This window comes from Macrotis lagotis, chromosome X, assembly GCF_037893015.1.
Source record: "Macrotis lagotis isolate mMagLag1 chromosome X, bilby.v1.9.chrom.fasta, whole genome shotgun sequence".
Classification (NCBI taxonomy): domain Eukaryota; kingdom Metazoa; phylum Chordata; class Mammalia; order Peramelemorphia; family Peramelidae; genus Macrotis; species Macrotis lagotis.
Genome location: NC_133666.1, coordinates 637,397,866 through 637,421,857, shown reverse-complemented (window position 1 = coordinate 637,421,857; position 23,992 = coordinate 637,397,866). Strand labels below are relative to the sequence as shown.

General features: G+C 37.0%; 1 protein-coding gene across 1 annotated transcript in view; it reads right to left on the bottom strand.

Annotated features, from left to right (window-relative positions):
- Positions 1-1,774: 1,774 nt before the first annotated feature.
- MAU2 (MAU2 sister chromatid cohesion factor) overlaps positions 1,775-23,992 on the bottom strand; it is an 88,979-nt gene continuing 66,761 nt past the window's right edge. Inside the window, exons 17-19 of the mRNA XM_074204200.1 lie at positions 20,024-20,114; positions 8,836-8,963; positions 1,775-7,802 (exon numbers count right to left, since the gene is read on the bottom strand). Of these exons, the coding sequence (XP_074060301.1) occupies positions 7,728-7,802; positions 8,836-8,963; positions 20,024-20,114 (294 nt within the window). The 3' untranslated portion in view covers positions 1,775-7,727. The remainder of the gene's footprint in view (positions 7,803-8,835; positions 8,964-20,023; positions 20,115-23,992) is intronic.

Sequence of the window (23,992 nt, the reverse complement as noted above, 5' to 3'; positions counted from 1 at the left end):
ACAAGCTTGGAATGCTCACCATAGAATGGACACAAATAGTTCACGTGAACACCTGAGGTGGCACTGTAACCTCATGCATCTCATGTTTCCTTTGAGCTGCTTCAATTCTGCCTTGCTCATAGAGCATAGTACCTTCACTGAGGAGAATTTGCCATGTTGGGTGGTCATGAGCCAGGGTCCTCCTGACTCTAGAGCTGGTGCTTTAACCACTGAACCACTGTGCTATTTGCTTTTTTTTTTTTAGGTTTTTGCAAGGCAAATGGGGTTAAGTGGTTTGCCCAAGGCCACACAGCTAGGTTAATTAAGTGTCTGAGGCTGGATTTGAACAGGTACTCCTGACTACAGGGCTGGTGCTCTATCCACTTCGCCATCAAGCTGCCCCAAGATGTAAGGTCCTATTTACTTTTAAACACATAACCCACAATGACTGGCACAAAATAGGCATTTAATAAACGGTTGTTTTCTTACTTCCTCATCCCTTCAAAAATCTTTAGTTCCTGCCATTATCCATTGGATTAAAATACAAACTCCTCAGTTTGGCATTTAAAATCCTTCATGTCTATTTTCCCATCTTCCCAGACTTATTTTATCCCCAAAATATACACCGTATATTCCATCTAGATTAACCTACATACCATTACCTAGAGTTGCTATTCCATCTCCTGCCTTCATGCCTTGGAAATGTAGCTTTTCACCTTGTGTCTTAAAATTCAGGGCTCATTTCTGGTGACATTACCTCAATTAAAGCCTTTGCTGATTATCCTCATTAGTGGTACTCCTCTCATCTGTCTATTTATTCACTGGTGTAGAGGTTGAATTCTCCAAATAGAATAAGCTGTTTGAGGACTGGGGCATTGTTTCATTTTTGTTTTTGTATTCCCAGTGCTTAGTATAGCCCTTAAGACACAGTATTTATGTGGATAGAGCATTGGCTTGGAATTAGGAAGACTCATTTTCATGAATTCAAGTCTGGTTTCAGACATTAATATTTACTTTTTTCCCCCCTTTTTAGGTTTTTGCAAGGCAAACGGGGTAAAGTGGCTTGTCCAAGGTCACACAGCTAGGTAATAAGCGTCTGAGATTGGATTTGAACTCGGGTACTACTGACTCCAGGGCCAGTGCTTTATCCACTGCGCCACCTACCCACCCCTTTAATATTTACTTAACCCTTAGTTTCCTTAGTTTCCTCATCTGTAAAAATGTGCTGGATAAGGAAATGGCAAATACCCCAGGACCTTTGTTAAGAAAACCACAAATGGGGCCTGACATGACTAAATGATTCATCAACAAAATGTACTTTGAGTTGAAATATAACCTTCATTAACAGAATCTAGAAAAGATATTGATAAAGTGGGGTATATCCAGAAAAAGAATGATCAGAAAAGTGAGAGGACTGGAGATAATACTATATAAGGCTCAATGTAAGGAAATTCAGATATTTGGAAAGTTCTCATTTGAAAGAGGGATTAGATTGGTTTTGCTTGGCTCCAAAGGGCAGAATTACGACTAAATGGGTATAAAGGCAAATTTCCACCTGATTTCAGGAAGAAAATCCTAACAAAGCTATGGAATAGGCTTCTTGATAAGATAGTGATTTCCCCTTTTTTTTTACCCCTTCAAAAAGAAGTTAAAAATTAACACTTAGTGATATTACACAGTGGATTGATCTTTCATGTGAGGACTTCCCTAAATAATTTCATTTCTTTGGAGATTTTCTGAGTCCTTGATAAGGGATGGTTGGAACTGGTAAAACATATTGCAAATATTTAAAATTAGAATTCAAGAATTGTGAGGGTTTCCAGTCAACTTATTTTATTTAAAATTCTAATATAGAAGAAAAAAGAATTTAACAATAGACACGCTAAGGCAAGTGGTTATGTCTTATTATACAGCAACATTATTGTATATACATGTAGTTTCTCTGGGTTAAAAGCCTCAGCAGAATTTACAAGCACAGGTAACATTGGAAAAAACAAACAAATGAAAACACAATCTATGTTATACATAGAATGTTTAAAATCTCTTAATGTAACAAATAGAATTAATTAGGCAACAAAAGGATGATTTTAGCCACAGTGACCAAGAAGTTTGTATTTATCACCATATCTATATTTTTGTACAAACTGAAAAAGAATGATTTTCCCACTGCCCCAAAAATAAATTGTTCCCACCTTTAAAATTTATTTATTCAGCAAACATTTGTTAGGCACCTACTATGCAAAGCCCTTTATTAGGTGCTAGGGAAAAATACAAAATTTAGACAAGTCACAAAAGCTTATAACCACAGGGAACTGAGGATGAGTAAGGTTAGAGTAAACTGCAGTGAAAGTTGGATACTTTTCACATAATTCAAGATACGTAGGCCTTATTTCTGAGACAGCAGTGGTACTACAACTTAAAGAGAACTTTTCACACCTCTAACATTAACTAGTTGTGTGATCTTGCTTGATTACATGAGATCAAAAGCCCCTGTAAACCCTGAAATTCTAGGACATGTGGTCCACCTGAGATTTTTAGTAAAACATATTCACTAATGTAACTAACACCCATGAATAAATAGACTAGTATCACCTCATTGACTGCCTGCCCCTTCTGTTGTGTACCTGCTTCCAGGTGTCCATGGACCAATGACTAATTATTTAAATTTAAAAAAAAACATTAAGCTTATACATATCAAGATATATGTTTATGTGGCCAATCTTTTTTTCTTCTATTAGTCTAGATTTCTGGTTTCATTCATGGAGAGAATTTTGAGGATGCTCCTCCCACCAATTTTGATCAGCAAGTATTTTTACAACTTATAATTTCAGTTTTCTGGAGCAGACAGGTCAACTAGCTTGCTTAGGGTGACACAGCAGGTATGTCTTCATGGTTCAGAGGCCAGTTCTCTTTCTACTATGTCATGCTGCCTCTCTCATGTACTCGTGACAAGTTATTCCTTTTCTAAATCTTAAGGTCTTTTCTTGCTCTGACATTCTGCTTGATGTATCCTTCCAGCCCTGACATTCTAGGATTCACTAGTTTTGTGATGAATAGAGATTTGAAAAACCTTAATTTCCCAAAATTCTGGGTTTTGTAACAAAGTCCCTCTGCAAGTAGTCTCTAAAAACAAAACAAAAACACTTTATTAACCAAATAAAAACAGCAATAAAATACAGGTCACAGGATGCTTATTCTGAAAGACAAGTAAAACTTCTGAATCCAATCTTTCCTTGACTGCTTTAGTAATCATCCTTCCCTTTACTCTTTAGCTTACTACTTGCCAAAAGCAGAGATCTTGTCTTTTCAGTCATGAAAGGGTCTGCCCAATTGCTATGTGAAAAAGACATTTTTCCACACTACACCTCAATGTAAAAAAAACAGAATCATCTATCTGCCCTCTGATATAGCCTATGTTCTCCTCAAATTCTGTCTTGCTTGCTGCTCATTCTCATGATGGAGCCCCCAAACCACTATACCTGTGCTTGACAAAGAGAAGTTGGATGAAGATAATGGGAATATTTGAAAGCCTGAAAGGTTTGTACATTTTTGCACCCTTTCCTTGTTTTGAATAATAAGGTGAAATTAGAGTAGAAATTTTAAGGACAGATTTTAGTTTAAACCTAAGAATTCTGATCACTTGAGTTGTCCAGCAATGACACAAACTGTCTAATTAATGACCATTGGCCAGGGATACAGTAGAGGGAATTTTATTCCATTATGTGCGAAATTAATGCCCTTTAAGATCCCTGCCAATTAAAAAAATTCTATGACTTCTAATTCAGTGGAAGGTCTGTTACCTCAATGCATGAAGATAAGAGGTTAGGTGACCTAGTATTGATCTTTACTAATTAGGACTGACCGTGCTATTATCTTTCCCTTCATGATCTCTATGACCTTAAAGAATTCAAAGGAGAGAAAAAAGTACAATGAGATTCCTTATTAGGATATCAAATTTATAAAAATAGCTGACAAATTCTAACCATTTGTCCAGGTAGAGGACTGGAATGCTGCTCAGTCCTTATTTAAATATGTTAAGAACATCTTACCTGTCTCACCTGGAAACTTGGAGAAAAAAATCCTTTCTAGCCAGCTACTTTTGAGGGAGGTTGTGCTATAAAGGAGAATTTGCTTGGAATTGGATGACCAGGTTCTGTTTCTTACTGTAGAACACTTTGGTTAAGTTCCATCCCTAGAATTTAGTTTTTTCATTTGTAAAATAAAGAAATCAGACTAGATGAACTCTAAGGCCCTTTTTGGAGCATCTATGTGGCACAGTATATAGAAGGAAGACCTGTTCAAATTTGATCTCAGACACTAACTAGCTGTGTGACCCTGGGCAAATTACCTAATATTTGCCTTGGTCCTTTCTGTAAAATGGGGATAGTAATAGTCACTACCTCCCTGGGTTTATGTAAAAATCAAAATGAGACAACTATAAAGCTCTTAGATCAAGTACCTGGCACGTAAGTAAGCAATATATGTACATGTATACTTACATACATACATACATATATATAACATTATTATTTTAGGATCCCTTGGGAAGGTGACACTAAAGGGGGCATGCCTTGTACATGTATTCATATAGTTTGATATAAGCAAGGTTAAGGTGGATCATTAAATACCAAGAGTACAAGGCCTGTACTTCAAATTGTCTACATAGGAATGCCCTAGAAGCATGTTTATATGCCATAAAATAAATACACACCCAATCATAACTCTGTACAAGACAATGAAAACAGTGGGACTCAGAGATTAGTTCATCTGGGTCAGAAGAGTGTGAAGTCTGTATATTATGAGAGGACAGAACAAAGCCACAGTAAAGGGAAGGAAGGGAGTCCTTGCAGTCTGTCTGTAAGGCAATTTCATTTTTCACTTTAGCCTTTACTGGCTCCAATCTGCTTTAATGTTAGTTGATATGGGGAGGCTTCTTCTTTCTGCAGTAACAAAAGACCAAGAGCTGCAGGAGATATTTCCACCAGGTATTTGCAAAGAGAGACTTATGTGCCAAGAACTCCCTGGAAGACTTTCACCTCTCTCAAACAGGACAGATGTTATATATGAAGGATGTCTAACACTTAAGAGACAGGGAACCAATATGGAGCCCAGAGCCTTCAAAGAATCAAAGATTAGGGCTTTAAGGGATCTTAGAGATCATTTAGTATTTGACAGACTTTCCTCTTCTTACAGCCATTCCCTGTCTACCTCTGTCCAGTCTCCAAGCCCAAACAATTTAAATCATTTGTTCAAGAGCACACATCTAGTTAACTAATGACAGAGTTGAAAAGAGAATCCAGGTTTCCTTACTCCTGTCCCATGATTCTTTCTGTTATACTGTACTGGGGCTTCTGTTTAACTCCTACTGACTAGAAGGCATTTCAAAAGCTGACCTAGGATCAAGGACTTTTCAAAAGCTGCACAGAGAAGGCCACATTTTCCATGAGAAGGGAAAATGACTATCTATATGACCAGACAAGTCACTTTCTGTCTCTGCTTCAGTTTTCTCTACTGTAAGATTGGATTTCACTAAATGATCTCCTCCAATTCAACATTCTAATTCCAAGGCTCTCCTAATTCACCCTTTTCTCGGGCCTTCAAAACAAAGAAAAGCATTCTTACATAATTCAAGATATGTAGATATTACTTGTTTCTGAGACAGTAGTTCCTAATGAACTAATCAAAGAAGAGTTTACTCATTTTTAATTAAAGGTGGGTGGGCGAGCATCACCTGTTCACTTAAGTAAGCTGTCATTATTGTGGGTGTTAGTACTGAATGCATAGTTGGGCACTTCTGACCAGGAAATTCCAACATATTTTCCTTTACAAAGGGGTAATAATGCTATTCGTGATAGGACATCTTACTTCAACTTGGGCTTCCCAAAGATGAATAAACAAGAAAAATAAATAAATCTGCTAGCTTCCCTCCTGAAAGAGATCATCCCAAATAAGAAATAAAAGTTCAACTGATTTTGATCAAGATCTGTCCTGAGAGCTTTGCCAACCTTAGACATAGGGACTAGCTGGCTCAGTAAGTACTGGTAGTTTGGGGAAAAAAAAACGTAAAGAACTCTTTTACCAGTGCTCCTGAAGAGACCCAAAAGGGTCTTTCCTTTGAATCTCTGGCCTACCCAAAAAGGAAGGAATTAATAAGGTTTCCAATTTAGGCCAGGAAACCAATAACAATGGCCACCCTTGGAAAGCATCTAGGGGAAGTGCTTCATGTGAAACTCTTTGTCTTTCTATATCAGCTCACTGGCATGCCAATAACCGAGTGGAGTATCCTGCTTAGCCTATCTTAGGCCCACTGAATTTGTGGGTTACTTCAGTTCAATCATTTATTGATGTTGTTTGCCTGCAAAATAAAAACTGAGATCTTTGGACAGTTGTCATTTTCAGTGCAAACCACCCACATGGCCCTATTAGTCAGTATAACCAAAACCATTAATCCTTGGGCCCTTTAAAAGGGAATGTTTTGCTACCCAAAACATGTTTTCAAAGGTGAGAACACATAGTGCTTCCTCAATGTGCCTTTCATTCCAAGCTGGCAGAGGGATAGGTTTAAATCAAAGTGAGGAACCTCACAAAACCTCCCCCAATCAGTTTCTATTAGAGGAAATGTAAACACAAGCCTCTAGCTCTGTAGATATAAGTACACAACACATACATACATATATATATATTTATGTATAATAATATACACAACAGAACAGTGTAGTAGATCAAGGTGCCTTACACTTGGAAGCTGGCATTCTTGGACTTCTAAGTGAGCCTGAAAAGTTCAATGTAATACAGGTCTGAAAGCCTATTGAATAATGGTATATTCAAAAGCTATGTTAAAAAAGCCATTTTCTGTACAATTGTGCATTTTTTCCAATGTGATTTATTTCCTCCAGGTTATCTGCCTCAAATCTGAATGTTGGGGTTAAGATAAATTTAGCTTCGAGCTTTATTCTTTAAAGTTGTCTAAGTGATGCATTAAAGGGTTATTTGGGGGAGGAGGACACTGCCCCTCCCTCACAACACATGGCTACTACTCACTCAGGCAATGAAAGGTTAAAAAGTAACCAACCTTACTTTTCACCTTCGCTAGAGAACTGGTTTAATCTGGGTGCACTCAGTGATTTGCTACAGAACAGGATTGAGACATGGGACTTCCCTAAGAGAAGTATTATAAGGTTTGCCAGCTCCATAGCCCTCTCAGGCACAGAGTCATGATTAAATCCACCCAAGGCTCCTTGGAGCCTTGTAGTACTCTTCCCCACTCCCAGCCCTACTCCAACCAGAAGCACTTCATTTCAGGTAGGACTTCAATATTTAGAGCAGTGATTGGCAATCTGGTTAGAATCCGTTTCCAAGTGATGATTTAGAAAAATCAACACCAAGAGTGGGTTGGAGAATTTCACATAGTGGATGTTTGGTAAATGAGGAAAGACAGACTCCCCCCTCCAATATCCCCTGACAGTGCTCTGGATCCTGTACCAGGCTGTACTGAGGAAAACCAGAAGCATCAATTACAGTTAAAAATCCAGAAGTTGTGTGTAAGGGACACACACACCTCTCATCTTTAAAAGCAGCTTAAAATGTCCTTTTTGAGTCTTTGAAATGTAGGTTGTGTTTAATCTTGATTAAGGCTTTTGGCTGTACAGGAAATTCCTCATTTTCCCCTCCTGGAAAAAGTCCCCCACGATAGATTTTCCTCTGCCCAGGGGGCCAAGCTGCAAGTGTCACTTTAGCAGAGTTTTCCTTCACAGGAGACTAGCAAGGCTGGTGGTAGGTCCATTCTGCGCCTGAAATTGTACAGGGGGTGGCCCATCTGTCCACTGGAAAACATGCATGGAAATGAAAGAAAATGGAATTTACAACCTGGAAAATGAAGAACATGCTATTCTTTGGCAAGAAGTAAATCACTGTTCATATTTCCTGATCAGACCTTATCTGAAGCATTCTGTTCAGGTCTGAACCCAACCAGTTAAGGGTGACAAGAATGGGAAAAGGAATCAGAAACCTGGGTACATACTGACCAATTGAAGCAAACAGATATTTAGTCTACAGAAGAGAAGACTTAGGAGGATATGATCACTGTTGTAGGGAAAGAAGAGTAAACCTGAGAGAGAAAGCCAGGACCAAATGATAGGGAATCACAAGGAGACAGATTTCAGTTTAATATGAAGCATTTTCTAACTATCAAGGCTGTCCTGGAATAAAATGGGCCTCTTTTTTGAGGTAATATTGGGCTCCCTAGTACCAAAGTTATTCAAGCAAAAAAGTTACCCTTACAGGCAGCTAGATAGTGCTGGATCTGGAATCAAAGACCTGGCTAGACATTCACTAGGGACTTTGAGCAAGTCATTTTCTCTCCCTCAATTTCTTCAACTGTAAAATGGGGATGGATAATAACAGCACCTACCAGGCAGAGTTGTTGTAAGGGCTGAATGAGACAATATTTGCACAGTGCCAATCAAGCACATGTGTTGTATAACTGCTTATTTTCTTCTCTTTGCCTTTTCAAGATACTTTAGAGAATTCTCCATTGGGAGACTGGTTGAATTAGATGACCCTTGAGGTCCCTCTGTAGTGCTGAGATTCTATGATTGCAAATCCAAAGATGATGCTACAGATCGGCCACAGGTAGATAATGAAAGCTGGTTTTCTTGGGGCAGGGATGGGGCAGGCATCTCCCAAGGGCTAGCCTGGGTATATGGGAAGGGAGAAGGCAGCTCACCAGTCTACAACCATGACAATGTCATGATGATGATGATGATGATGATGATGATGATGATGACAATGACAGTATCAGCTAAGACATTGCAACATTGGCCATCAAACATATCTTTCTCCCCCAAATTCCCTCACCGTGATCAGATTGTGTTCTGGAAGGCTACAAGCTTCAATGTGATCCTGAAGAAGTTGCTGGGAGAAGTTCTGATGCATCTGCGCAGCTTCATGAGCATCCATTGCATTCCCACAAGCTTTATTCAGGTCTGGGAAAAAGAAGAAAACTCACAGCATTCAGATGATTAAATTAGGTCCTGTCAGTCAAGTTCTAGCTGATGTGATCTTGTCCTAAAGTCTTCTTTGGAGATTCTGGCTAAAGATTCCTTTCTTCTCTGCTTTCCTATCTATACCCTCTATCTTTATAACTGTAAATTAATTGTTATGTTGCACATGTGTATTTCCCAATTAGCATTAACAGCTAAATTTCTATAATGCCTCATGGTTACAAGCGCATTTTCATATAATGTATCCTGGGAAGGTAGTGTGATAAAGAAGAAAAACAGCTAGATTTGAAGTCAGAGAATTAGGTTCAAATGTCACCTCTGATTCCCATGTGATTTTAAGTAAATCCTATAATTCCCTGGGTCTCAGCTTCCTCATCTATAAAACAAGGGGGTAAGTAGAGAGAAGGAGAAGAAAGACATGAAGGGGTGATGGACTAGGTGCTCTACAAAGTTCCTTCCAGCTCTAAATCTATGATCATGTGATCCTCATAAAAACTCTGAGAAGTAGGTAACAGTAGCTTCCACCATCAAGGTTTTTTGTAGTATATAAAGCACTTTCCTTACAACAATTCTATGAAGTACATAATGCAAATGTTATTATCTCCAATTTACAGATGAGAAAATGTAAAACAACAGAGGTTATACCATTCCCAAGATTACACTAATTGTAAATAGAAGACCTAGGACTTGAAACCAGACTTCTGTTTCCAAAAGAAGTTCTCTTTTTATTATACCACAAGTAACCCAACTAGGATGTAAAGTTCTCTGAGGACAGCAATCATATTTTGGGGACATATTTTGCAAGAAGCAGTATGGTTGGAAAAAAATGTGACATCAGAGAACTGGGTTCAAGCCTTAGTTAAATCATAAAATAACTGATTTGGGCAAATCCTCTTACCTCCTTGAGCCTTAACTTCTTCTCTATCTATAAAATGGGGATAATAGTTTTTACCCTGTCTCACCAAAAGAGCTATTATAATCATCAAATGAGATCTTTGTATGTAAAATAAATGAATTACTATTGCTAAAGTGAAAATTGGACTCATTCTCTAACCTTTTCTTATAAGCCCTAAATTCAGTATAAGGTGGATTAACTGTGGCCCTTATGATAATGTGGCTTCATTTATAAATGCATCCATTTGCAACAGGATCAACACTTTAGTTAAGTTTCACTATATGTGATTCATGAAATAGGCCTGGTCTTTTATGGGAGAAGGAGGTTCAACTAATTAACTTTTATGAAAAATGAAATATTTTTTCAAAAATTTTTAGTTAATGATCTTAAATATTTAAGTGTTAATTTACTTTTCTTCAGAAAAATTCTTTGCTCAATTAATATCCTATTTTTTGGTAAAAGAAAACTTCAGGCTGCCCTATCTTTAAAGTCATTTATTCTTTCACTTAAGTCACCTCTCCTCTAGTTGAAACCTCTGAAAATCAGAAAAATGCTCTGAGAATCAGGAACCCAGTTCAATATTGAATAACAAAGGAGAAAACCTTTGGACCAGGAATCAGAAAATCAAAGCTTTAGTTTCAGTATTGTCTTTGACTTGCTCTGTAATATACTGGGCATATTATTTCCCTCCTCAGTTTTCTCATCTGTAAAATAAAGGGGTTAAACTAGCTCTGGCATTAAAAAGTCATTTTTCTCTTACTTTTGCTGATATCTGATTTTTCATATATTGGTGACCAATATATTTCCCCTTCCCCAGTAGTCATTCCTTATGGCAAAAATTTTAAAAGAGGAAAAAAACTCAAATCCCAGTTCATCAAAACTAACCTACAGTCTAATCAGACTGTATCTGATATAGTGATTTTTTAAAATATATTTTTGCAAGGCAAATGGGGTTAAGCGGCTTGCCCAAGGCCCCACAGCTAGGTAATTATTAAGTGTCTGAGACCGGATTTGAACCCAGGTACTCCTGACTCCAGGGCCGGTGCTTTATCCACTGCACCACCTAGCTGTCCCATAGTGATATTTCATACCCCTACATTTTCTTAATAGTGATCTGGGGCCAAATCTGTCTGACTTACATTTATCTAGTGACATATCTACAAAAATCCTGTTAGGCAGTACAATTATTATTATATATATGAACACACTGAAGGTTGTGGAAGTTACATGATTTGCCAAGAGGTCCATAGTTGTGTCAGAACCAGGATAGAAATCAGATCTTTCCTGATACCTTTATAATATTAGATTTGATACTAACATTTTAAGTTCTAAGATCCTACCTTCCTCTAGGAATTTGGATGTTATATCACTAGGTGAATATATGTTTACCAATGATATAGCTTCATTAATAATGGTGTCTTTTAAAAAGATATAGTTTACTTCCTTATCCCTTTTAAATGAGATTGATTTTTGCTTTTACATTATCTGAGATTAGGATCACAACTCCAGATTTTTTTTACTTCAGCTGAGGCATAATAAATTTTGCTCCAACCTTTTACTTTTACCCTGTGTGTATCTCTGTCTGCTTCAAATATGATTCTTGTAAACAACATATTGTATGATTCTGATTTTTAATCCATTCTACTATCTACTTTCATTTTATGGAACCATTCATCACATTCATATTTACAGTTAAGATTACTAATTCTGTATTTCCCTCCATGCTAACTTTCTTCATTTATATTTTTTCACTTTTGTTTTCTCTTATTCCTCCTCACCAATATTTTACTACCTTTCCCCTTTTACTTTTCTTTTAAAAATTTAACTTTCAGTTTATTTTCACTTATACCATCATCTTCCCTTTTATCAGTCTCTTCTTCCTCATCTTTCCTTTTCTCAGTGCCCCCTTCCCTGTAGATTAGGTTAGATTTTTAAACCCAAATGGAAGTGTATCTTATTCCCTCTCTGGGCTAAATCTATTAAATAGAATTTACTCATTCTACTTTCTTTCCCTCTAAAATTCTAAATCTTTGCAATTCTGAAAAGATAACTCTTCATAATACATTGGGAGGATAGAACATTAAAAAAAATACACACAAAGCATTTAAAAATGTAAAAAAACTTTATATACTATAATTATGTGATTAAGATAGAGTTCAAAAATGAAACTAAGACATTCCAGATATATTCTTTTGAGTAACAAGCAAGATGGTAAGGAAAAAGAGACTATCCACAGCCTTATATCTGTGTTCCTGCTGATTCCCTGTAAGGAGAAATGGTAGGCATTGATTTCTTCTGAAGTCTTAATATACTTTTTTTTAAAAAAAAGTTTTTCTAACTAAAAAAATAGTTATTCTAACTATTTGCGAAGATAGTTTACAACATTCATTTTTTGGTTAAGCTTTTCAGTTCTACATTTTCCTCCCTCTCTTCTTTTCCTCCTCCCTCCCCTTTGCAGTGAGTAATCTGATAAAGGTTATATACATGTATAACTGTGTTGAACATATTTTCATATTAGTCATGTTATGACAAAGTACAAAACAAAACAAAAAACCATGAGAGGACAAAAAAACATTAAGGTATAAAACAAAATTTTAAAATGGAAAATACTTTGCTATTTAGACTCCATAGTTCTTCCTCTGGATGTGGATGGAATTTTCCATCATAAGTGCCTCAGAATGGTCTTTTGATTATTGTACTGCTAAGTCCATCATAGTTGATTATCACATAATGTTGTTAATGTGTACAATGTTCTCCTAGTTCTGCTTACTTTACTCAGGATCAGTTAGTTCATATAAGTCTTTGCAGGCTTTTCTGGAATCTACCTATTCAGAACAATAGTACTCCAGCACAATCATATTATCGCCATTTGTTTCCGAATTGATGGATTCCCCTCAATTCCCAATTCTTTGCCACTACAAAGAGAGCTGCCATAAATATTTTTTTATATGTGGTCTTTTTCCCTTGTCATGATTGCTTTAGGATAGAGACCTAAAAGTGGTATTGCTGGATCAAAGGGTATACAGTTTTATTGTTATTTGGGCATGGTTCCAAATTGCTCTCCAGAAATGTTGAATTACTCTACCAACAATGCATTAGAGTTTCAGTTTTCCCACATTTCCTCAACCCTGATCATTTTTCTTCTTCTTAATATATTTTTGCAGGTTTGAGCCCTCAGAGCAACTAGGAATTTGCAGGGCTTTTTCCAAGTTTTATTTTTATGGGTATGCAAGAAAAACATTCCATTTTTGACATGTGATAAAGTTGTATGATTATATACAGAGTGGAAGGCACAACCATGGTTCCTTTCCAAGACTTTAACCTGTGGGGGCCAGACCTGTGGAAAGGAAGAGATTTTCCAAGGTCAACCTGAGCTCAAACCATCAAGTCTCCCAGGGCTGCTCAAGGATTCTTTGGCAAGATTAACAACTTGGGAAAAGAGGAAGGTAATTTGTTCATTGTTCATTACAATGACATTGTAGGGGGTAGCTAGGTGGCACAAGTAGATAGAGTGCTGACCCTGAAATTAGGAACACCTGAGTTCAATTCTGGTCTCAGATACATAATAATTACCTAGCTGTGTGACCCTGAGCAAGTCACTTAACCCCACTGCTTTGTTAGAAATAAAACAACTAAAAAAAATGACATTATAGTATGATGTCTTGACTTGTTTGAGAATCAGATTTAAGTGAGGCAGAGTTGTACAAAGTCATCAGTCTTACTTTCTCTTCCAGGCTCATCCAAGTCTAGTAGCAGGACAAAAGTAAAGATGACTGGCAGTGTCCTGGAATGAATAACTTTAATGTTTCCAATGCTTGACCAAGCTCTAAGTACTCCACAGAATCTGCTTTAGCTGACTTCATGGACAATGGAACAAATTGTTCTTAACTGCCCATTCTCAATTGCTGAGGGAAGTCTTCCATGTTTGGGGGTAGACATTCTCCTACCTCACTGATGGATTTTGAAGTTACTTTCTTTTGTTCTTTTTAAAATTTATTTAAAGTAATGGGGTTTAAGTGACTTGCCCAAGATCATAAAGCAAGGCAATTATTACATGTCTGAGGCCAGGTTTGAATTCAGGTCCTCCTGACTCCAGGGTTGGTGCTCTATCCACTGAGCCAATAGCTGCCCCTTTTGCTACTTTCAACTTGGTTTGGTTCATCTCCTGAGATGGCTTTACTGGGTGGCTATGGCCACTGAGAATGCTAGTTTCTTGAAGTCACAGTTTAGAGTTGGATTAAAGTGAATTATGAAGGAGGATGAGTAATTCTAAAAAGGGTTTGGCAAGCTCTCATTCCACAGGTGCTAGTCCTCCCTGAACATGCTATACACCCCAGAAAGGCAGCTGATTGGGCCTTTCACCCTGTCTGTGGCCCTCAGAAAGAAGGGCCAGATTGCAGTTAAACAGATGGCCTGATCTGCTAGGACACAAATGCATAGGGGAAAATAAGTAACCAAGACAAAACATTCACATGGAGAAAGATAAACTAAGAGAGCTAGGGAAAATTTGGTAAAAGTAATTTCCAGGCTAAGTATATGATAAGAGCATTCCAACTGCAACATGAACAGAATGCCCACTAGGAGACTCCATTTGGTGTCCAAAATGATTGAATCTTATCATCAGACCAGAATATCTTTGTGGCATGAGGTAGTAATACTTCTTTCTCTAATGCAGTCTTCAGAATACAATCCAGAACAATAAAGAGAAGACTTTTCCCCCAAGGGACAGTGTATAGAAAGGAAAGGAATTGTGTAGTCTTTGTTTCCCAGTGAAGACTTGTATTCATACACACCTTTGTATTTTGTTGTTCAGCAGTACATCTTATTTTTTTTGCTTTCAACTATTTGGGAAGGAATTTCGTATAATGAGCCTGGAAAGGCAGGCTGAAGCCTAACTGCTATTTTATCTTAGAATCAAGAAGTAAACTTTTTGCTCAGGTGTATCTGTCTGAACCCTTTTGTGTTTTCTTGGCAGAAATACTAGAGTGGTTTGCCATTTTCTCTAGTTCATTTTACAGATGAAGAACTGAGGCAAATTTGGTTAGGTGACTTGCTAGTCACACAATTAGTAAGTATCTGAGGTCAGATTTGATCTCATAAAGATGAATCTTCCTGACTTTAGGTCTGATATTCCATCCCCTGCACCACCTGGCTGCCCTACATCTATGTTAACAGTGATAGAAAGGATTCCAGGGGTTAAAAGCCTTGGGATGGTATCCTTTGGCCACTGATTCATATGTAACCTTGAGCTAGATAATTCCTTTTTTTCTGCCTGAGCCACCCACTGGGATATACATGACACATCTACACTCCATATCTTATACTCTGAAATGTTTCTTTATAATCATAACCTTCTATTCTTCTATTTCTCCAAATACTCCATTCCTTTTAACTCTATCCTTCATACTCCTCCTCTTTTAGTCCCTTTACTGTTTCTTTTACCTTAAGTTCACCATCCTTGTTTTAGCTTCTCCTTCTTCCCCTTCCCCATACCATCTTTTGTGTTTTTTTTAGGTTTTTTGCAAGGCAATGGGGTTAAATGGCTTGCCCAAGGCCACACAGCTAGGTAATTATTAAGTGTAGGAGGCCGAATTTGAACTCAGGTACTCCTGACTCCAGGGCCCATGCTCTCTATCTACTGTGCCACCTAGTCGCCCCTCCTCATACCATCTTGACTTAGTGTTTGACCAACATAATTCTTTACTATCCTTTACCCTTGAATTCCTTTGTTTCATTTGTTTTATTGTTGCCCTTGCCTCACCAAACTGGGTCCTGGATTACTGTTACTTATCCTTTCTTCAAGTGACAAGGCCTAAACAGAGTCCCATAACTGTGCTGAATATATTCCATAAAGATTTATGTTTAAACTCCATTGCGCTTTTTCAGCTGCATATGGCAAATCTTTCTTTTTTTTATTTCTGCAAGGCAATGGGTGACTTGCCCAAGGTCACAAAAATAAAAAGTATTAAGTGTCTGAGGCCAAATTTGAACTCAGGTTCTCTTAACTTCAGGACTGGTACATTATCCATCCACTATTCTAAATCTCCTACATCATCCTTTTTTTTTTTTGGCAAGGCAAATGGGGTTAAGTGGCTTGCCCAAGACCACACATCTAGGTAATTATTAAGTGTCTGAGACCGGATTTGAAGCCAGGTACTCCCGACTCCAGGGCCAGTGCTTTATCCACTGCAACACCTAGCCACCCCTACATCATCCTTTTTCTTGCCGTCTCAACAGGACTTTTGCTGCCTATTTTATTGGAAAAAAAAAAGGGATTATCTCTCATGAACTCCCTTTCTCTCTCCTCCAAACATAAACTTCTCTGTATCATTTTTCATTCTCTTCTCCTTTGTTTTTGTCTCTGACAAGAGTCAGATACATTCTTTTTTTTTTTTTTGAAAGGTAATTAGGGTTAAATGACTTGCCAGGGGTCACACAGCTAGTTAGTTTCAATTGTCCAAGGCTAGAATTGAACTGAATTCAGGGATTATGCTCTATACACTGCACCATCTAGCTTTCCCATTTACTTTTTCTCTCTCCTTCAATCTCTTTTATCCACTGGCAGCTTGCCCATTGTCTACAAATAAGGTCAGACTTCCCCTCTATCCTTTAAAAAAAAACTTAAGTTCATGCTGCTATTACCTAAAATATCATATTTATTTCCTTACACTTTCACAAACTCCTAGAAATGGCCACCTACATTTGCCTTCATTTCTTCACTTTCTACCCACTTTTAAATCCCTTGTCACTATCTAAGAGGTTACCACTTATCTCTTAACTGCTAAATCCAATGACCTTGTCTCAATACCCATTCTATTTGACCTCTGTAGCTTTTAGATACTACTGACTCCTTGATATTTTTCGTTCTCCTTGCTTCTATGATCCTGATCTTTCTTCATTCTCCCCATACCTATCTGATGGTTCCTTCTTCTCTTCTGGATCACCTTACTCCCAGTGAGGTACAACAGAAAAAAAAGTGGCTATAGAATTAGAGGACCAGGGTTCAAAACAGTATCTCTGATATTTATAATCTGTATTACTTTTGACATGTCACTTATTAGCCTTGAGACTCACTTTCCTCATAAAAAATGAAAGGGAGGATAGGGCTAGATAGCCTTCCTTTAAAAAAATTTTTTTTTAGACCAGATAACCTTTAAAATCTTTTCCAGTGGGATCTAGGATCCCATCCTTTAAGTGTAGGTTCAAGACTGATTCCTCTTTACTTTTCTTTCTGTACTTTTCTTTCTCGATATCAGCTTTCCTGGGTTCAAATATCACTTCCACAGATAACTTTCAAGTCCAGTTCTAAATTCTCTCTTGAAATTTAGTCCTATATCTCTAATTGATGAATACCTCCATTTAAATATCCCACAGGAACCTCAAATTTACTTTGTCTAAAACAGAACTTATCTTCCCTGTTAAACCTGCTTCTCCTTCAAATTTCCCAATTTTTTTTAGGGGCGCCACTATTTTTTGTCATTCTAGTTCACAACTTTTGAGTCACTTAAGACTCTTTTCTCTCTTTCACATCTAATCCATGCCAAGTCTTGTTCTTCCAACTTTCAGTTTCTGTTCTTTTCTCTCCACTTTCATGGCTATCATCCTAGTTCAGTGATTCCTTACTTACTGTCTGAACTATTGAAATAGCTTCAGTGGTCTCCTTGTCTCTAGCCTCACCCTACCCCAATTCATCTTCTGCATAGTTGTCAAATTGTTCCTAAGACCCTAGTCAGATCATGTCACTTTTCTACTTAATCTTTTTTTTTTTTAGGTTTTTGCAAGGCAAATGGAGTTAAGTGGCTTGCCCAAGGCCACACAGCTAGGTAATTATTAAGTGTTTGAGACCAGATTTGAACCCAGGTACTCCTGACTCCAAGGCCGGTGCTTTATCCACTACAACACCTAGCTGCCCCTATACTTAATCTTCTTAAAGCATTCAACATTCCATATAAACTTTTCTTTTCTTTTTTAAATTTTTTTGCAAGGCAATGGAGTTAAGTGGTTTGCCCAAGGCCACACAGCTAGGGAATTATTAAGTGTCTGAGGCTGAATTTGAACTCAGGTACCCCTGACTCCTGGGCTGGTGCTCTATCCACTGTGCCATCTAGCTGCCCCCCAGATAAACTTTTCTAGTAACAGTTCCATGACCGTAAGCATTTTATTTCCAGTCTCTATGACTTTGCACTATCTATTCTCCATACCTGGACTGCACTCCCTTCTTTTCTCTATCTCTAAAAATTTATTAATTTATTTCAAGGATTAATTGAGATGCCATCTCTAATGGAAAGCCATTCTTGAGCCCTGGTTAAGTGACCTCTCTCCTTCCTCAAATGCTTTTTGAAAGAATCTTTAGCTTTGTGAAACACCTTTCACAGGTTTGGTATCTAAAACAAAGTAAATGCTTAATTATTTTTCAAGGTCAGTACCTTAGCTCAAGGCTAAGGTGAGAGATGCTCATCAAAGATTGGCCAGGGAATAAAGGAATTCTCAAAGACAATCTACTAAATTATAGAGCACTTAATGTCTGCATAGGAGAAATGAATACCCATACAATTGAAGTTACAGATTCTTTGAGTAATAAAATAAAACAGGAATATTTTTACTACCACTTACCAGAGTGGTAATGAGAAAAACACTTTAGTGTATAGGAAAAAGTGGTATAAGACTAGAAGTCAGAAAAAATTCATATTCCAGTAGTCCTTCTACCAAACTGATGTACGACTCATGGCAAATCAGTTCAGCTCAACTGTATTATGGGAGTCATCTTAGAATGACTAAGACAACAAAAAAGGAAAATGCTGGATACTGAAAGGAATGTGGGAAAACTGAGGCATTAATGAACTACTGGTGGAATTGTGAACTGATTCAACTATTCTGGAGAGCAATTTGGAACTCTGTCCAAAGTACTATAAAATTGTGAATACTCCTTGATCCATGCTGGGTCGATATCTCCAAGACAGACAGACAGACAGACAGACATACACACATACAAACAAAAAGGAAAAGGATCTATGTATACAAAAACATTTATAGTTGCTCTTTTTTGTTGTGGCTAAGAACTGGAAATTGAAGGGTTGCCCATCATTTGGGCAATGGATAAAAAAAGCTGGGGCATATGATTATAATGGAATATTATTGTGCTTAAAGAAATGACAAGCAGAATGATTTTAGAAAAACCCAAAAAGACTTATATGAACTGATATATAGTGAAGTAAGTAGGAGGAGAATGTTGTACTTGACTTTAGAAGTGGAATTTAGAAGCCAGAAAGTTATGTCAAAAGGAAAAATAGAGAATATCAGATAAAAAATGCTTTTATAACTCAGAATGTGAGATAAAAAAAGACATGTGAAATTCCAAATATCAGGTCAGAAATTTTAGTAATCTGTTTTATTTGCTCATCTTGATAGTTGAGCTCTCCTTTCCCTGTTCAATAGCAGCAATACTGTTTGATTAAGATCTGTGAATGACTTTGCTATTATCAGCAATACCATGATTTAAGACAATCTCAAAGGATCAATGATGAAGCATATATCCGCCTCCAGAGAAAGAACTGGTATTGACTGAATACAGACTGAAGCATGTTATTTTTCACTTTCATTTTTTCTTTTGAGTTTTCTTGTATAAAATGACTGATACAGAAATGTTTTACATTACTTAATTGCACATGTATAACCTATATCTGTATCTGATTGCTTACTCTCAGTGAGGGGGGAGAAGGGGGAGGGGAGGGAGAGGAGGGACAGAATGTGGAGTCCAAAATTAACAAAAAAAAGCCAAGTCATAAAAAATTCACAATTTGCTTAAGGTCACACATCCACTAAGTGGTAAAATGGAATTAAACTTAGTTTCTCTGATTCCAAATATAGTGTTCTTTCCTCTATTTTAAAAAAAAGGGAGAGTCATATTAGAAGGCTTCTTAGATTACTTCCAATTCTAAACAATGCATAAATTTATAAAAAGTGAAGCACAATAGAAACTGAATATTATTATTATTATTACTGTTCCTATTACTAAAAGGAGATTAGATATTCTTGATTTCCATTTCAAGAGCTCAGGTTGATGACAAAAGGGCATAAATTCAAGGAAAATTGTTTAGTGCTTAACTGTAATCAAAAATATGCAGGGAGTTTTGCCTATCAGACTTACCTCTTAATAGAGCTGATGACCACAACTGTACAGACATGTCTGGAATCTTGCTAGCTAGCTGCATAGCCGGTACCACCATATTATTACTTTCCTGGTTAATAAAGAAGTGAGAGATCAAAATTATCACTATGAAGTGACAAATCATTCATGGGCATTGCTGCACATTACTTGCTAACAATGACGTGAATACATACTTCTTGGTGGGCAATATAAACTCCACAGAGAGAGACATTAGGCAACTGAACTTGCTAGTCATGGCACACAGGCAAATAATCCCCTCTGGAGGGGAAAAATCCCCATTTGAAGATACAATGCCATTCTGGAGAGAGATAGTGTGGTATCAGGGAAGAGTACTTGGAAACCTTGAAAATCTGCTGTTCTAGTTGTGTTTCCTTTAGAAAATCAATTTATCTTTGTGGACTTCAGTTTCTTCAATGATTGCTAATTTTTGCCTTGCCTGTCTAATAAGGTTACTGTATAATACAAATGAATTACTTTTTAACTGCAAAATATCTTACCAATATGAGAGACTATTATAACTCATACATGAGTGACAGAATAACACAGAAGATACAAGGGGAAGGGAAGGAAATAAGAATTCATATAGCACCTACTACCAGGCATGGTGCTAATGGTTTTACAATATGATTCATTTGAGTGTGTATAGAGTTGACCTTGAAATATGGAACTGGATTTAAGTATAGCCTCTCAGAAACACTTGACTGGAGCCACAGGCAAGTCACTTAATCTCTCAGTATTCTAGGCAGATTTCTAAGACTGTAAGTTGCAAAGAAGGTACTAACCTGCATTGGGATGGGGAGTTTCCTCATTTGGAAATTCTCTATATGAATGAAATGACAAATCCAGTCTCTAACCCTATTGTACACAATTCCCAAAATAACACAATAAAACAGTGGTATAATATAAAGATGAAATCTACTGCTTAAAAGCTGACTTGCGGGCAGCTAGGTGGCCTAGTGGATAAAGCACTGGCCTTGGAGTCAGGAGTACCTGGGTTCAAATCCAGTCTCAAACACTTAATAATTACCTAGCTGTTTGGCAAGCCACTTAAACCCCATTTGCCTTGCAAAAACCTAAAAAAAAAAAAAAAAAAGCTGACTTGCTTCTCAAAATAAGTTAAAAATCATGATTCTGCTAGGATACTGAACACATTGGAATGGCTTTATACTTTCCTCCCTACAAACACTAAATGATTTAGATAAAACAAAAATGCTGGGAAATACAATGCCAAAAGGAAGAGTATAAATGGTATAAATGTAATTGAAGCAAAATGATACTCAGAAGAATTAACTGTTGGGGTTCAAGTACTCATGCTACTTTCTACACATCACTCCCTATTTAAGATGAAAATATAATTCAAATTCATAAAGACTAAGAGCCACTCCACAGGAAAAAATGGTCAAAGAAAATCCAAGCTATTAGAAATCATGAAAAATGCCCCAAATAAAAAATAATTAGAGAAATGTGAGGTTCCTCCTTAAACTTATCAGATTGGGGGAAAAAAAGGGGAAGAAAAATGTTGGAGAACTCTGTGGGAAAAGTCACCTTAATGAACTGTTGGTAGGGTTGTGAATTAGTTTTTTCATTTTGGAAAGCAATTTAGAACTATGTCTAGAAAGTTTCATAGTTATCAAACTTGTATATGTCCTTTAACTCATTTATATAGTTGCTAAAAAGAAGGAAAGGAGAAAACCAAGGAAAGAGGACAAGGAACAACATGTACAAAAATATTCAGTTGTTTTTCAGTATTATCTGACTCTTCATGACCCCATTTTGGATTTTTTTTGGTAAAGGTACTAGAGTAGTTTGCCATTTGAGGATTAGGAACTGAGGCAAAAAGTGTTAAGTGATTTGCCCAGAGTCACACAGTTATTAAATGTCTGAGGTCAGATTTAAACCTATGAAGATGAGTCTTTTTGACTCTAGACTGACACTCTATCCACTGCTTCACCTAGCTGCCTTTCTAGTTTTTCTTTTGGTAGTAGACAAAAAATGAAAACCAAGGGCATGTTTTCCTATTAGAGAATTTCTAAACAGATTCTGACATACAGATATAATGGATGGAGATGAAATGGACAACTTCAGTGGAAAATGGGAAGATAGTTATGAAGTAATTTATATAGGGTGAAAGGGGCAACAATGATAACAACTTGATAGTCAAACACAACTTTAAAGTATTTTAGAATTCAAATTCATGTGATTATAAACTACAAGTTCAAAATAATGAAGATAATTCTTTGATAGAACTAATGAATTATGAAATGGTTAATATGAGATTTTGTTTTGTGAAACTATATAGATGATTTATTTGAAGGATGTTTCTTGCTCAAGGGGGGATAACAGAAGAGCCTAATTAAAAAATGCTTATTACATGAAAAATAAAATTTAGATTAAAAAAAGAAAAAACTATTCAAATATTCAGATGTATCAGGGACACACATATCTCAGAGTCTGACAAATCCAGCAAGAAAGGTTGTGGCCAGTTAGACAATGGCTTCCAGCTGAGGGGCTTTGGAGAAGGCATGGACTTATTTTTATGCTTCCTTATTGCTGTGTGAAGTCCAGAAACTGAAGGGAATGTTTGGGTGTATGTGCATGGAAAGCAGGACAGGAAAAGTTCTGTGGTAACATTTGGTGGTTACATAAGAAAGAAATGGGCAATCCTTTTGTTGGAAGGAAGAGTAGGACCAACCTAGGGTAAACCAAATAGCTAAGTTGCAATGGTACCAAAGTTTTTTCAGAGTGACAAAACAGTGGGTTGAGACAAAACAGGAAACTGTCTGCAAGAGACCCTGGTCAGACAGTTGGTACAAATTCAGGAGGAAAAATACAGTGGCTTCCAAAGGAGGTGACTTTGACTCAACCTATCTCTTCAATGTTTTTATGTTAGTGGTAACTGTGTGCTGTTCTCGTTCCTCAACCAAAAGTGTTGGTCTGGCCATGAGTCAGATATGACTGTGAGGTCAATCATTATTCCTTTTCTCTGAAATATTTAAGGTCATGATTTGGTGAGACAGAATTGATGGATGTTCTTTACTAATTCAGGGATTCTATGTTCTTTTCTTGGCTGTATTCATACCTGTCAGACTTTGCTCATGTTACTGCTGCAACTATGAGACAAATATATCCTGAACAATGCATGTGAGCAATGAGGCTAATTGTAGCTGGTAGATCACTAGTTTCACTACTTAACTAGGGATAATGGGGCCTAATATTCTAGTTTCTAGGAAGTTATTTAAGTAGAAGTTATAGAATATTGGTCAGTTCTACATTCAAGGGCTAATGCCATCTGGCTCCATTTATATACATTTTTGGCCAGGAAGCTCAAAAATACCACTACAAGGTCTATAACCCAAAGAGATCATAAAAAAGGGAAAAAGATCCTTAAGTACAAAAATATTTGTTGTGCTATATGAATGTAATGACATACTATTGTTCTGTAAGAAATAATGAGGCATCAAATGTTAATTCATTTGATTAGCACAACAACTGTGGGAGGTAGGTGCTATTTAAACCCTCATTTAACAGAGGAAACTGAGACAGAGATTAAATGATTTTTCTCAGGGTCATACAACTAGTAAGTATCTGGGGATGGATTGGAACTCAGGTCTTCTTGACCTCTGGGCTCAGTGCTTCATTCCCCTGGACCATCAGTTACCTCTAACAGACTGTTTTGTTTCATTAACCTAGCACAATGCCTGTCAGGCTTATTATTGGATCGAAACTTTTGAGATGGATTACTTGGAAGACTACTCTAATCTGGGAGGCTAGGTGGCATAGTGGATAAAGCACCGGCCTTGGAGTCAGGAGTACCTGGGTTCAAATCTGTTCTCAGACACTTAATAATTACCTAGCTGTGTGGCCTTGGGCAAACCACTTAACCTCATTTGCCTTGCAAAAAAAAAAAACAACAACAACAAACAAACCTAAAAAAAAAAGACTCCTCTA